This window comes from Zootoca vivipara, chromosome Z2 (assembly GCF_965207765.1).
Source record: "Zootoca vivipara chromosome Z2, rZooViv2.hap1.1, whole genome shotgun sequence".
NCBI classification, from domain to species: Eukaryota; Metazoa; Chordata; class Lepidosauria; order Squamata; family Lacertidae; genus Zootoca; species Zootoca vivipara.
The window spans coordinates 30,191,129-30,207,781 of NC_142585.1; the positions used below are offsets into that span (position 1 = coordinate 30,191,129).

Genomic DNA, 16,653 nt, shown 5'->3' on the forward strand with positions numbered 1-16,653 from the left:
AGCTAACAGGACCAGTGGTTAGGAAAGATGGGAATTGTAGTCCAAAACATCTGGAGGGCCGAAGTTTGGGGATGCCTGCTCAAGAGTCTCCTCCAGCACCATAATTCAAAAGCATCAATCCTTCGGCGATCAGCCTTCTTTATGGTCCAGCTCTCACTTCCGTGCATCACTACTGGGAAAACCATAGCTTTAACTATACGGACCTTTGTTGGCAAGGTGATGTCTCTGCTTTTTAAGATGCTGTCTAGGTTTGTCATTGAATTAGCCGTGATTTATTAAGTCGTTGCATCTGAACCAACCTTTTGTCCGTCGCTGCCAATCTTCTGGTGATGCGGCAGAATAAAGAAGTAACTAATTCCATTGTAGGAGGCATTGCCCATCAGACAGGCAAAGCAGTGAGAGAAAGCTAGTAAGCAGGACTCCCCTCCATTGCCTCATTGGGCCTCCTCTCGCCTCAGCTGGCGCCTGGGGGGCAGACATTCCCTCAGGCTGCCTCAGTAGCAGAAATGGAAAGCAGGAGGCTCGCTCGTGAGAGACTAGCTCTGCCTGGCATCTCCTGGCCCTCAGCTGTGCTAGCTGGCCATTCTAGAAACAACTGTTTAAGGACTGGATTATTTTCCTCTTCCCTCCCTTTCCCCTTGCATCGTTTTTGCTTTTGTTTTAGATTCTAAGCCTGTGGGGAGAGTTTAGTCTTCTTTTAACCAATTGCACTTAAGACACCCTGGGAGACTTTTTGGCTGAAGAATGGGGTGCAAATGAGAAATAAATATGCCCGGGGGGGGGGGGACCACTTCATACAACAGTGTTTGTAATGTTGGAGGTCATTTTGCAGTCAACATGCACAGCCTTGTTGGCAGACCTCTTGGTGTGTAAGAACCAAGGATAAGACATTCTGAAAGCCCTGCTCTGCTATCTTAATTTCCGTTAATTGCAACTGCTTTTCAGCCATTTTCTCTTGAGTGGCAGGAGGGGTTTGCCGCAAATCCCCAAATTTGTTTGGCATCCAGGCCGGGAGAACATTTGGCTATTCCTGTTTCCCAAGCTGTAGAAAATGCTGTTGCCATGCAGCCAATGGGTTTCAGAGTCCACTAGAGATTAACAGCTGCTTTATTCTGTGGGGGATTTTTTTTTTATGTGGGGAGAGGACAGAAGATCTTAACCTGGTGTTGGGAGTTGTAGCCCCAAACATCCTGAGGGTGCCAGGTTGAGAATGCTGCCCTTCCCCGGGTATTCTGAAAGCAAACTCCTGGGGATGATGCCCAGCTGCCACCAGCCATAGAACGTATTTTATGTTAGCTGGGGGGGAGACAAATTGGATGGAAGCTGGAGAGCAGCTAGTTCCATGTCAGCAGCTTGTGTGTACCTATTGCAGCTTGGAAAACTATATAAAAAAATGAGGTCCCCTTAGTGCTATATAATGGGCGCCCCCAGATTCTTTATAGCTCAGATGTTGGTCTTTACAACAAAGCCCCAGTGCTTATGGTCTGTTGTCACTACTAAATACTTTGGCAGACCTTTGTGCTCCATGGGGTTGAGGCAGGAGGTGTGTCAAGGGATGGTGTTATATTACTTTGGCACCTCTTCCTGTGGCAGTGTGGCAATCACATTAAAACAAATAAGGCAAACCAAAGCAGGGTTGGGAGTAATTGCTCCACTGCAATTCCCCACCCCCCTCCATGATTTGGTATATCTAAAGCGTCTCTGGAAACAGGGCAGGTTGCAATTGAAAGTGAGCTTTTTTAATTGGCCCCAAATGAATGAGAGGGTAGTGGCCAAACGAGGCCTGAGGGAGTCCTAACCAGTGGCTACCAAGGTGGGTGGTAGGATTGCCTAGTGGGATGCTAAGAGGCAAGGAGGTGGCGGAGGCAGACACACGCTGGGGGTGTAAATGGCTTACTTACTTAGTCGGCTGTGCAAACTCCTATTCAGAATATTGCTTGTCATAGGGTAGGGTGCACTGGGGTTGACTTTATGGAACTGAAAAGGAATGCATTCCGAGAAATGGATTAGGGAATATATTTTGGGTTATGGAAGGTACAAACTGAATAATCTCAAAAAGGGAAATCAATAGCGTGTTACACACGCCGAATGAATCTTGGAGGAGGAAAATGTAAATTAGCTACTAGTACTACATGCTAAAATTGCAGTAGGACAACTGAACTATTGCAGAATTGAGCGATTTTTTCACCAGCTTCCTGCTGTGGTCATTTTTGTTGATCCTTTGTCTCCTGTTGGCACAATCAGATAGACTGTAAATTTCTGTGTGTGGAGACAAGGAAGATTCGTGTTTGTGTCTAGTCAACACATTTTCAAGAGGCTCCCCATTAACTGGTGGGTGTTAAGAATTAGTTATTGCTAGCTTTAGCAGAATGCAGGTTACTAGTCCTTCCATTTTGTGTTTTGTTTTGTTTTATTATCGCATCATATTTATATCCTACTTTGTTTCTCCAAGGAGCTCAAGGTGTCGTGCATCTTTCTCCCTCTCCTCAGTGGCAGTGACTGGCCCAGTGGGCTTCCTGGCTGAGTGGATATTCAAACTCCAGTTTCCCAGGTCCTAGTCTAACCCTGACACCACACTGTGTTTCTTCCTTGGTATCCCATGACTGTGCTTAGGGGTCCAGCTGTAGTCACTGGGTGACTTGAACCCACAAGAGGAAAGGATATAGGGAGACCTTTGCTGCAGGACCTCATTGAGCTTCTGGCTTGCTAAATAGAGTACAGCTGCGTCCTACAACGGGTTCATGTCCAAAAATGGTGGTGGTAGATGCAGGACACAGGCTAATGCAGGCTGGAATAGGAGAGAGACACAGTTTCAATTTCTGGAAAAAGTAATCTCTTATAAGATGCTGAGCCCTTGCTGGTCATGCTCATGATACTGTCTAGAATTATTTGGATGTATCACTATTTTTTGGGGTGTGTGTTCTGTTTTGAAGAAGGTTCTTCAAGTAAAGTTCCGAACAATGCTCCATGGGTCCTAGCAATGTTTTATTCCAAAAGGAGTCAGTTTTTATGCATCCAGTTGCTTAAAGCTGCATAATATTAACATCTGCCTCCCCCCTCAGATATATTCCGGGGCCCCCGAGGACAATGCTGCACCCCCAGTGCCTCCTCCCCGGGTAGCCACGCGACGGCACAAACCCATCACCATCTCCAAGCGCCCTCTGCGGGAAAGGCCTGTCTTCTTTGGAGGCTCCGTGGAAGAAAGTGAAGGTGAGTGGGGCTGATCCTGGTAACTGCTTTCTCAGTCTCCATCCTTTCATGTGGGGCTCCACTGGAGCTCTGTGTGTGCACCCAGCTCACTTGTTCATTTTGTTCAGAGAGCAACAGCAGCTGCCGCTTCACAAAGGTAAAAACAACCTGGCACTATTTACTGTAAAAAAAAAATGCATGCATGAGGACTACACATCCCATAATACTCTGAATCAGGAAGCATTATCCCCACACAAAGTGTAGCTGCTCCCCATATGTACCTTTGATGGAGTGCCCTTAAAAATCTCATTGGGGGCCACCAAGGCCTCAAATACCTGCAAATATCTTTTGTGGTTTTGTTTTAACTTGTTAGTGGTTTTCTATCTTTTTTATAAAAGAAAACCCAACAACAATCTCCAATGGGTTTAGCCTATTAGTCTATTAACTACAAGAAATTCCTGCTCGGAAACATAGAGAACCTAAGAAGAGGCTGCTGGATCATACCAATGGCCCATCTAGTCTAGCATCCTGTTCTCACAGTGGCCAACCACATGCCCCCTGGGAAAAGGATTTGGGCACAAAAGCACACTCCCCTCCTGATGTTTCCAGCAGCTACTTCTGGCTGTGGAGGCAGATCATGATCATCATGTTTAGTAGCCATTGATAGCCCTCTCTTTTCCTCCCTGGATTTGTATAATCCTCTTTTAAAGCCACCCAAGTTGGTGGCCATCCCTGCCTCCTTTGGGAGTGAGCAACTGTTACAGACTGGTTGGACGCAGAGAGGAATGGGGAGAGAAGCAGCTGGGGAACCTCCAAGGGAAGAAGGCTCAGAGCCGGGGGATTGGTGGTGGGACGATGATGAGTGGTCAGGTGGAGAAGAGCGAGAAGACTGGGAGGAGGAGTCCTTAGCTGAAGAGGTAGCGGGGCTTAGTGAGCCAGGAGAGTCTGTGGCAGAAGTAGGAGAGGAGGGATGCCAAGAGGCAGAGATGAGTCTGGCTGCTGAAGAGGCATGGGTGTCTCCTCCTCCTACTGCTCATAAAGAGTTGGCTCCAACTTGGTTGGTGTGATTTACTGCTGGCTTGCTCCTGACAGTAGCATAGTTTAACTCTGTGCTCCATGAAGAAGGGCTTTTCTTCTAGCTGTCCTGAATCTTCCAACATTCAGTTTCTTCGGATGTCCATGAGTTTGCGTTATGAGAAGAGGGAAACTTTTCTCTATCCACTTTCTCCAGGCCATCCATAATTTTATAAACTTCCATCATGCCTTCCATCTTACTTGCCCCAAATGCTGCAAACTTTATTCATAGGGGAGTCACTTCATCCCATTGATCATTTCGGCTGCCCTTTTCTGAATCGGCATCAGGCTTGATCCCCTTAAGTCAATCCTAGCAACTCTTTGGATCCTGGCTGGGAAAACACTTGAGAGGTACCTCTCCCTTGCATCTTGGCGATTCCGAGCTCTCAGTTAAGTATGCCTTGTCTGAGAATCAGCGGCTTTGCAGATCCAGAGGTGCAAAGTGATTCCATTCAGTAAATGGGTCCAAAGTGCCAAGATGCCTTGTTAACAAGCACTGCGGCTTTGTGCCACTGCGTGCGTCATGCAGAAATGATGGCTGGTGCTTCTACTAAATCACTGATCAGTTTGCCACCCGGAGGGCAAGCCACTGTGAGAGCCTAATTGGTTGGCAACCCAGGGAGATTCAGAGCAATAGAATGAGTCATAGCCTGAAAAAGCACCAGTGGCCACCCTCTTGTCACAGATGAATGTACACTTTGGGTCCCCACTCCCACTTTTTTTGCATCAAATGAAAGGTTTTGGAGGATCTTGGCAAGGCCTTATCTCCCCACCAGAGTACTCCTATTATCTGCCAATTTTGCAAAGTGTATTGGTGGGGACGGATAAGGCGAGCTCATCTTTTCTTCTCCCTTTTATGAATTTTGTTTTTAACTTTGGTGCGCCATCGTGCCTGTTAAGGGAGCACTGGTTAATTCTTCTCCTTGTTATGTATTCAGTTGATCACCCCACCCTTCCTCCCAGAAGGGGAGCACAGTCCAGCAAAACATCAACAGCAGCAATAAATGCATTTTAAAAACAGTTGCAGACATTCCAAAAAACAACAACAAACAATCACATTCTATCAAGCTAGCAAGCAGCTCCAGGGTTTGCCAGGACACTGGTGTAGCCTGCTGACCTCTGTCCCACACGGGTGGGTGCTGCATATTTCAGGGTTGTTGTCAAAATATTATCCACGGATCCCTTTTAGAACAAAGAGTCCCCATAACCTGCTGTCAACAAGCCCAAGAACATGCAAATGAAATAACTGCATATTCTTCCCCTTCTTTGGCCCTACCTCCCTTTTATGGTCCCTGCCCCCTCTGTTCCCTTTTTCGTATCTCTCCCCCCCCCCAGACTGGAAGTCTCTCGGGACAGGGACCTTGCCCTCTGATATATTATGGGGTGCTTTGTGTAAGATCCAGGAGAGGTAAAAGAAAGTCCTCCTCCAAGCAGCATGGAGTTGGAACTATGGAACTTGCTGCCACAGGAGGCAGTGATGGCCACCAACTTGGATGGCTTTAAAAGAGGATTGGGCAAATTCATGGAGGAGGAGAGGGCTATTGATGGCTACTAGCCACAGTGGCTATGTTCTGCCCTCCACAGTTTTTGCATGGACCTTTCTGCTTTCCTTTATCATTTCATAGCCAAATGTGGTTCGTGTGCACTGTCGTTTTCACTAATCGGAAGTCAGCCCCGAACCCAGCCATGGTTTGCAAACCTAACTATGGTTACAAAGTGTGGGTTAACGCTGCTAAATTTGGTTAACTGAAACACCAGTGAACATGAAATGTTGGTTGCTATACTTGGTCCCAAAACTGCATTATACTGGGTTAGGACATTGGCCCATGTTGTTCAGTATTTTTTACGCTGACCTGCAGCAGTGGCTCTCCAGAACTTCAGACAGGAGACTCCCCCAGCCCTGCCTGGGAATGCCAGTGGGGATTGAACCCTAGAACCCTAGAACCTTCCACTTGCAAGTCAGATGCTCTACCACTGAGCGGTGGCGGGCCATGGGTAGTGATGGCTACTCAAGCATTACATTTTAGCCTTTGATCATAGAGTCCTATAAATGTGGCAACAAAACTCCATTTGAGTTTTGCCATGTGTTAAGAGGGGCCCAGCAGAAGGACAAATGTGGATGTTTGTGGAAACATTACCTCTCTCAAAAAATAAAATAAAACTTTAATGGTACAGTGTTGCATCACATAGCTGAAGGCCAAGAACTAAAACGAGCAGGAGCAGGCAAAAATTAGGTTATTGGAAAGGTTGATGAAGCACTTGGAGAATTCATTATTGCAATAATTCTACTTGAACATAATGGATTCAGAAGCGGTGCTAAAATAGTTAGCAGAATAAGATTTCAATACTTTTTTTTGTTAATTCAATCCTAGTTCTGATGTTTAATATGGTGGCATTTATATGTTAACTGGATTTTGTATTGACAATTTATACGGATTTTTAAAAATAAATTAAAAGCCATGTCATTTGATGCATCTCCCTTTGGCTGGGACTGGGTTAGCAAGAAAAGCTTGTGGAACAAACAGAGGCACAGCTATTTGAATGTGTATTAACAAAAGCCTATTTTTTAGCCACACAGTCAACAAAATAACTCATGGACTTCAGGTGGAGGAATAAAATCTTGCACATAGAAACCTAGCTTCATGGAGAAGCTTTCTGGTTGAACACTCTTTTACGATAACACTGGCTTTCCACACGTAGGAATTTTTGCAAGCAGTTTGAAGTTATTTAGTCCAGGAAGGACTGTCCCATGCAATTTTGCTGAATGAGTAAATCTATTCCTTCATTGTCCAGCTTCCTATCCTATCTCCATGTAGTAATGACCGAGCATATGTATATTTATATATTTTCTTTTCCTAAGAAAAGCCAAAAGCTGTGAAGGCCTGCTGGATCAGACTAAGAAAGGCCTGCTGAATCAGACCAAGAACCCAGTGGCCAAACCCACAAGCACGACCTGAGCACAAGAGCCCCCCTCTTCTTCTGCTGCTGCTGCTTCCAGCAACTGCTGTTCAGAAGGATTGTTACCTCTAACCATGGAGGCAGAGCATAGCCCCCATCATGGCTAGTAGCCATCGATAGCCGTTTCCTCTGTGAATTTATCCAGTCCCTTTTTAAAGCCATTTAGCTTGGTTGCCATTGTTGCCTCTTGTGGGAGTGAGTTCCATACTTTAACTATGCGCTGCATGCAGACGTACTTCTTTCTTCTCTTCCCAACCTTCCCACATTCAGCTTTGTTGGATGCCCACGAGTTCCAGTGTGATATAACCATGGCCCAAAGTACATAGAATTGTGCAGCTGTCACTTAACTTGCATCTCCCCCAGTGTTTCCCTGGTAACATTTAGCTAAAAATTATGTGCTATATGACATCTTGGCACTCCAGTTCCCAGACTCGCTGCTCCCATTTCATAGACTGCTGGTTGCATTTTTGCTAAGCATTACTAGGGACACACCATATGTAGCAGGCCAGAACTTGGTGACAGCCATTAATTCCTCCTGGAATGCAATCTCTGAGCCATGGTGAAGTCACCAAGTTTTATTCCCATGGAGCACACTTCATAAATAACTGAAGATTGCCAGCTACGTAACTGAGAAATGATCTCCACATTGGAGAAAATAAGGCCCGGCCAGGCTGAAACTTAATGCCACCTGTGAATTAAGGAGAAAAATCACATTGAAGGCTAGCAATAGTGCTAGGAGCTTCTACGTGGAACGCTATAAGAACAGCCTGCTAAGTCAGTTCAGTGTCCCATCTAGTCCAACATCCTGTTCTCACAGGGGCCAACCAAGTGCCTATGGGAAACCTGCAAGCCGCATTCAAGCACATGACAAACTCCCCCCCTGCAGTTTCCAGCAACGGGTTCAGAAGCACTACTGCCTCTTGACTACAGAAGCAGAGCATAGTCATCGTGGCTAATAGCAATTAATAACTTTCTCCTTGTCCACAAATTTGCCCAGTCCACTTTTTAAAGCCATCTAGGTTGGTGGCCATCACTGCTTCCTGCGAGAGCCAGTTCCATAGTATAACCATGCATTATTCTTCCTGAGCCTTCCAACATTCAGCTTTATGAGATGTCCACATGATCTTGTGTGATGGTAGGGAGAGGGGCTTTTCCTTAACCACTTTCCCCACCCCATGCATTATTGTATAAACTTTTTGTCATGTCGCTTCTTAGTCATCTTTTCTCTAAAAGAAAAAGTCCCCAATGCTGTAACGTTTCCTCTTAGGGGGTTGCTCCACCCCCTTGTTCACCTACCACCCCCGGTCACTGTGAGCTTGACTTTCTGGGCTCAGTTGGGAACGCACGGTCGTGATTTCTGCCAGATGTTTTCTGCAACTAGGAAATTGCTTGTGTCTATCTCTTAAGCTTGTTGGTAGGTAGGGCAACTTTTCTTCATCATGCGATGCACTAGAAACCCATGTGCTGCTGGGCTTTAATTTTGGTTTATAAAGCCCTAAACCACTCAGGGACTACGGTACATTATGTCAGAGACCCCCTTCCCCCTTGATATCTCCCTCTGGTCCCTGTGCTCAATTGATGGTACCTCACTGTCTGTGCCATATGGTCAATAGAGAGACCTTCAGGACACTTAGGCTATCCTATATAACAAAAGAAAGCTCATTCCTGTGGCGGAGGTGCTGTTATGCTTTAGGATCATGGTGCTGGAGCTGCCCTGTCATGCAACCATTTGGGGAACTGGTCTTCCTTGAGGTAGGGGTCATTACCAGTCACCTAGCTCATATGAACCCTGCCTTAGCTTTGCTCTTCATCAGAAGGGATAATAACCAAAGTATCCAATGGAAACAGCTGCCACCCTTGATTTTGGCTGCAGAACTTGTGGCCTCCTACAAAAGATGGGTGACATAGCAAAATGTGGGACGTAGCGTTGTCCATTCATTGGGTGCAGCACAAGCACACTGTATGTAGTAGGCAAAATGAAAGGGAGACAGATTTGATAAATCATGTGGCTTCCTTTTGCTGTGAGAAATCTCCCATGCCACCAAGTCCATTCTCCAGGTAGGACTTTGCGAATAGACAGAGACCAAAATCTATAAAGCAAAATGACCCAGGAGAATATGATATTTTATTTCCTCTTGATCCTCCCAAGGTAATTGGGTGGGTGCAGGGGTGTGTGTGTGTGTGTGTGTGTGTGTGAAGAGATGCACATGGACTGTATCAAGATCATATATAGTTTTCCTGAACACTCTTAAGACAAATAACTATATATTTTGCTGCATTATGAGTCTGCAAAGTTGTTATACATTATAAGCCGCCCAGAGTGGCTGGGGTATAAATAATAAAATTATTATAATTACATTATGCATATACATTTATCAGAGATTACCTTCTTAACTTACCACTTAAGGAGACACTTTTCCATTACCTCGACAGTAGTCTCAACCACTTTTTCCATCTTACAGATGCCAGGTCACATAAACACTGGGCATTCCATACATCACCCCTAGTCTTACTCAGACATAGACAGTGTGCCTTCTGCTGCGTGGCAGGCGGGCGGGCAGGCATAGCGGGGGTGCCGTGGGCACAGCTGCGCGGCAGACCGGCCAGTCAGCGGGCGGACGCAGCTCGCGGCGCCCTCCTGGCGGGCCAGCGCCGTGGTGCCCTGCGCCACCCAGCCTGGCCGTAGGGCCGGCCCTGTGTACCTTCACACTTTTATCACTATGTAAATGGTACAGCTATTCCTCCGAGAATTCCAGCCCATCAGATATTGGAAGTGTATTAAATACATTGTGCTATGTTCATCTATGTAAAATTAAAGAAAATCATTTCTTAAATCCTTTTTTAAAGAATACTGTCAGCAGTATTCTGGAGCTCTGTCTCCTTGGTGATTTTTTAAAAAAATGTTTTTAAGAGTTTTTGAAAATGAAAAGCCAAGAAATAACACCCTTCCACTGTCCCATCTCACAACAGAACTAGCAACATAGGCAATAAAAACAGATGCTTCCAATTTTATGCTTTCGGTGCCTTTTGAAATAAATAAATTTTTTCAAAAATTGTCCAGTAGCACCTTAGAGACCAACCAAGTTTTTTCTGGGTATAAGCTTTCATGTGCATGCACACTTCTTCAGATAGCATGCACACTTCTTCTGGGTCACAGCATTCCTAGCAAAACATAACGTGTGATAAAATAAATAATGCAGAAAAGGGACCCAAATGGATTACTTGAAGACCGAAGCTTGTTTACACATCATCGGAACACAAAGTTCCAAGGCAGTGTTCTCTGTTACGCTTTGTTCTTGCCTGTATGAATTTCTGGTGGAATCAATTAAATGAGTTTAGCATTCTAATTAAGATACATAATATATATTTACCTTTTGCCTGTTGTGGAATTTATTGCTCTTGTATTGTAATCCTGAAAAACAAGTGACCTACAAACTGACACTCAACATAGGAAGCTGCCCTATACTGAGTCAGGCCATTGGGTGCACCTCAGTCAGTGCTGTCTACACTGACTGGCAGCAGCTCCTTTGGGTTTCAGTTGGTGGTGGGGTGTGTCTCTTCCAGCTTACCTTGGAGATGCCTCTTGGGATGCAACCTGTGGCCTTTTGCATTTGAAGCAGGTGCTCTGCCACTGGGCTACAGCTCATCCACTAAATGTAATAGTCCAGTCTTCATGGTTCTGAGTCAAGGGCTGATTTGCATAGTCAGACCAATGGGCCCATCCAGCTCAGTGTTGTCTACACTGACTGGCAGCGACTATCCAGGATTTCTACCCTACCTGGCAGTGCCATTGGGGGTTGAAAACTGGGAGCTTCTGCTTGCAAGGCAGATGCTCTTCCACCGAGTTATGGCCGCTCCCTCAAGAAATCGCATGCCTATATATTGCTTTCGTCTGTCGAAACAAATCCTTGAAACAAGTTGAATAAATGTGGTTATTGCTTGGGTCCCCTTTAGCAGATGATGGCTGCTTCCACACCCCCAACGGCACAATGCTTCCTGGCTGCACAGAGGCCCCCAGACCACTCCAGCGCAGCAGACTGCCCTTGCAGAGGCCAGGGGAGGCTGATACCAGGCGGCCCAGCGCAGAAGGCAGGTCGGAGCCATGTGCAGATGTGGATGTGGGGAGACTGGTCTCCAGGCTCCAGGACAGCGGGCAGAAGCTCCCCAGCAAAGCGGCGAATGGCATCATGCCTGTGACAGAGTCCCTGAAGGCCTCCACTCTGCACGCTAAGAGGCCGGCTCCCAGACTAGGGCCGGGCTGCAAGGAAGGTGAGTCCACGTGTTCTTTGTCACCTGTTGTCTTGTTCCGGTGCAAGAGTGAATGTGCCTGCCTGATATCAATAGGAAGGGAGTTCCAGAGCGTAGATACTTCCCCCCCCCCCCACACACACAAAATTATTTCTTACAAATTTGGAACAGATATTATGTGGCACCTGTAGCAGTGCCAATTCCTCCTGTTGAAGTGCTCAAGTGGGCATGCATGAGGTAAGGCAACCTGGCGGGTAGACTGGTCCCAAGTTGCTTTGTATCCTAATAGTAACACCTTAAACTTGGCATGGTTGCAAATGGGCAACCAGTGCAGGTCTCTGAGCAGAGGTGCTATAGGCTGATAGTGTCTCACTCCTGCCAACAATTGTGCTGCGGCATTTTGCACTAACTGCAGCTTCTGTCTCCCCCAGGGACGTTTGTTGCCTGGTGCCTTCATTATACACCTTTAGGCACCAGGCAAAAATGTTCCTTTTTAACCAGGCCTTTGGTTGATTTGATTGACATCCTATGCCCTGTTAAAATGTAGTGGTTTTTTTTGGGGGGGGGGGTTATTGGGTTGTTTTATTCTGATTGTGTATTTTGTGGCTTTATATTTTGATTTTATTCTGTGAACCGTCCTGAGACCTCTGGGTATAGGGCAGTATATAAATTCAATAAATAATAATAATAATGTTATGCAGAACTTGCTAACCAAGCTTTTGGGGTTACTATGATCCAAGTTGCAGCTACAGATGTTTGTAAGCAACCCAGAGGTGGCTGGACTTAATGGCAATCTCCTGTTATGGACCTTTACAGGACCTCCCCCCCCCCCGAAGCAGATTTGCAGAAAGGGCACTGTCAATAGGGGAAATGTTGAGAGCACAATGCCAGTGGCATTTTTGAAAAGGAAAAGGAAAAGCCCCAAGTTTGATGCTTGGCTTGCATGCCAGGTGCAATACCAGTGGTATTGAAATCTGTTCCTCTAAGTAACTTTTATTATTTATTCCTGCTCTTTCTGACTATTGCAATCTGTACACAGCAAAGGAACTTTTGCTGTGTTTCCTCTTTTCCTCTTGTTGCTGGCTTTGGCATATTTTATTGTGTTAAAATTAAGAAAAATTGGTTACATGCCACCCTACTCTCTGAGTGGTGAGAGATTCCAGGTGTCCCAGGCGCTTTCTCGGAGTTTGGTTTCCTTGGAATGTGGGTCAGCGGAAACGGTGATGGATATATAGTTTTATTTGCACATATTTGCAACCTGAGCCTAAGATGGAATGGCTCTCAACATTCACACCCCAACAGATCTTTCCTCTCCATTAGTTGCAACTTTGGATCCAGCACAGAGCCAGCAAGTCTACGTTTCTCCAGCTTCCAGCTCAGCTCACACAAACTATGCTGGCTTTGCTTCTCTCATACCTGACAGCTGGTGTGTTTGTGTGTGTGCGTGCATGTGCGTGTGTGCGTGCGTGTGTGTAGGAAAGGCTCACCCATTAGCCTAAGGGCACCATCCATTTGCCGTAACTCTTGCAGCCCAGCTCATCCTTTTGGGATGCTGATCATGATGCTTAACTAGCTGGCCTCAACTGTTGACCAGACAAAGGTGCAGGTTTGGTGAACTTGCTCTCTTACCCAGGCATCCCCAAACTTCGGCCCTCCCTCCAGATGTTTTGGACTACAATTCCCATCTTCCCTGACCACTGGTCCTGTTAGCTAGGGATCATGGGAGTTGTAGGCCAAAACATCTGGAGGGCCGCAGTTTGGGGATGCCTGCTCTTACCCTTCACAGGTACAGAAACCCAAGGATTATGAGGAGCTCAGGGCATAATGCAGGCTGTCACACACCCCACATCAAATGGAACTAAATTGTTGTAGTAAGTTGCTTGAGGAGCATGTTCTGCAGTTGGAGGCAAGGCTTGACAGGTCATGCTATTTATCATCTCTTACTGAATTCACATGGAATCATAAGTCCCTTCCGTCCACTTTCTGCATTATGCTAATATTTCTTTTAAAATAGGAGAAGTGCAATTGTGTTCCGTTCTGCATATTAGTCCAAGAGGTGCAAATTAGATTAAAAATACAGACAAAATGAAATGATATTTCCCTCCTTAGTTGCAAGGTCTGTGAGATTTGGTGTTACAGGTGATTCACGGCTCAGTATAATTGCACTGTTATAATTAAGTTATGTTAATGACACAATATTTTTTTAAAACAAAACAAAACAAAACTGTGCAACCGGTTAGAGCCCACATCACTTTTGTGTTGCCTTACATGGTGAGGGATTGTTGACCCCCCCCCAATGACTTTTTGTGCAAATGTATGTTTTTCTGGTAAAAGAAAGAGTTCTTAATGGAGACACAATTATTAGCATTTTCCCTTTCAAATAGAACAGTGCTTCATAACTTGCACGCCATATATTTTATTGGTATGTCTTCCTGGGTTGAATCCTGATAGCTCCTTCCTTGCAGGGGGTTAGCAGTTCTTCACCTGTGATTCCTGCATTGCAGGGGGTTGCAGTAGATAACCCATTTCAACTCTACATTCCTATTATTGTATGATGCAGTGTGATTTTTCTTTTGATGGAAGGTTAAGAAGCAGGATTGTGGCCTGTAGATTGCATGTTGTCATTGCTTGTTAAAAACCAAAGGGGATCAAAACCACTGTCCCACTCTGAACTTTCTCTCTCAAAAGTTCCCCTGTGATATTTTGAGCTGGGACTTCCTTTGACATACAAAGCCTTACACACAGTCTTCTTAACTTTACTCAGTATTTCTCAAACCTGTGCTGGAAATTCACCACACTGGTTTCCATTTCTTCCTTTTATTTTTAAATTTTTAAATTGAGTTTTTTTTCAAGTAAACAAAAATCACATGGTAACAGGCAAGGTGCATTGGACAAGACTTAACTATGAATTTAGTCTTTGGGGATGCACAGAAAAAAAGAGGAAATCCAAACAATCATGAAGGAAGTACAGTATATTAACAGCAATATGGAAAGCCAACAAAGAAAATACATAGATTTTAAGCTAGGGTTCAAAAATCATTTAGGTATAATTCTAGAACATAAGTGGGGCTGATCCCTGTTGTCCAAAACATATTTAACAAATGGAGACCAAGTAACCGAGAAGGTTGTTTTAGATATACAGGATATAAATGCATCATTTTCAATGAATAAGAAGCAGTTGCCATTCTTTGCTTCAAAGTATTATTATAGCATAGAAGTAAAGCAGTCTCAAAAGTGAAAAAGTGTGATCATAGCTCAGCTTTCCTGATCTTTGCCCTCACTTAAAAATTGACCAAGCAAATAAAGTTTCAGATAGTTTTGCTTATTCATCTGCTTATTTTTTTTTATTAAAAAAATGATTTTTCTACCAATTTACAGCATCCAGACTTCCTGAACTTGCAAAGCAGGATGTGATGAATATGGTGCTGAAAAATTGGGGGTTCATTTAACTGAAATCTATTTTTTTGTTTACAAATCTCAGCTTTGAAAAGTCTTGCAACTTTCAAATCCAGAAGTGAATTATTCAACACCTGCCTTTTCAGTTTTGTGCTAGTGACAACACCTTACATTATGTTGTTGTTTAGTCGTTTAGTCGTGTCCGACTCTTTGTGACCCCATGGACCATAGCACGCCAGGCACTCCTGTCTTGCACTGCCTCCCGCAGTTTGGTCAAACTCTTGTTCGTAGCTTCAAGAACACTGTCCAACCATCTTGTCTTCTGTCGTCCCCTTCCCCTAGTGCCCTCAGTCTTTGAGTGCCCAACATCAGGGTCTTTTCCAGGGAGTCTTCTCTTCTCATGAGGTGGCCAAAGTATTGGAGCCTCAGCTTCACGATCTGTCCTTCCAGTGAGCGCTCAGGGCTGATTTCCTTCAGAATGGATAGGTTTGATCTTCTTGCAGTCCATGGGACTCTCAAGAGTCTCCTCCAGCACCATAATTCAAAAGCATCAATTCTTCGGCGATCAGCCTTCTTTATGGTCCAGCACTCACTTCCATACATCACTACTGGGAAAACCATAGCTTTAACTATACGGACCTTTGTCGGCAAGGTGATGTCTCTGCTTTTTAAGATGCTGTCTAGGTTTGTCATTGCTTTTATCCCAAGAAGCAGGCATCTTTTAATTTCGTGACTGCTGTCACCATCTGCAGTGATCAGAGGGTGACAGCTGACCTTACATTATATACCTATTTAAAATTTCAAAATGCTCTTTTTGCATTGGATAAATTTTTCATTTCTCTTTTGGTACAGGTCTCATGCCCTCAAACTTCAGAATGGTGGTCAGGAGCAGCTAGGGGGTTCTTTAATTTGTTTTGGCAATGTGGGAGTTCTTGGATAACCCCAGCTCCCCTGACTCTGCTGGGGCATAAAAGAGGCAATGAGATATTTAAAATCCTCAGCACACACTGCCTCTGAGCTGTTGGTGACAGAAGGGACAGCGGGGAAGATATTTTAGGCCATCTGCATGCACTTATTTTTCTAATATGCTTAAGGTGTAGAACTGTGTGTTTTTAAACAACACACAAACAAAAACCACCACCTTTGGGTTGCATTTGCACACAATGCTAATCCAGTGTTTAGTGAAAAGGTTAAGAACCTGCAGCCGTATATTAATTTTTTTAAAAATAAAAAAATACACTTGCCATTTTCCAGTCCTCAGGTATGATCTTATGAACAAGTCATATGTTTTTGTTAGAAGAACACCAGTTTCACATTGAGTTCTCTTCAGAACTCGCAGGTTGATGCCATTTGTCCCCAGAGATTTGTCAGTTTTTAATCTGTCAACAAGGTTTAAAAATTGCGCCTCTTGTCATTGCTGTTGGCATCAGTTCCTCAGACTCCCTTCCTGTGAAATTTTGTTCAGGTGCAGGAATGGACCCTACATCTTCCACACAGAAGACAGATGCAAAGATTGCTTCTGTGCAATCTCCTTTGAGATGTAGCAGCCTGGAAAAGGTCACTGTTATAAACCGATGTCATCTTTAAACCTTGAAGATTGAGGTTGTACCTATTCTCAATCCAGACAGACTGAAGGATGACTTAAAAGTTTGGAGCCATTTCTCTTGCTAGTCAAACCAATCATATTTAGCATTATCTTGCTTGTATTGCTCTCTCCAGACCACACATGGATTTAGATGAAATCATAATCAGTTTTTTCATCTTTCATCTGTTTTGCTTACAAAAGCA

General features: G+C 44.7%; 1 protein-coding gene across 3 annotated transcripts in view; it reads left to right on the forward strand.

Moving 5' to 3' along the window:
• The window catches only part of OPHN1 (oligophrenin 1), a 124,590-nt gene that overhangs the window by 93,091 nt on the left and 14,846 nt on the right, over positions 1–16,653 (forward strand). For 2 of the 3 annotated variants that reach the window (XM_035113211.3, XM_088664701.1), the window contains 2 exons: positions 3,063–3,210; positions 11,176–11,490. In XM_035113211.3, coding sequence (XP_034969102.2) covers positions 3,063–3,210; positions 11,176–11,490 — 463 coding nt within the window. The remainder of the gene's footprint in view (positions 1–3,062; positions 3,211–11,175; positions 11,491–16,653) is intronic. The other variant, XM_088664700.1, reaches the window with a different exon arrangement.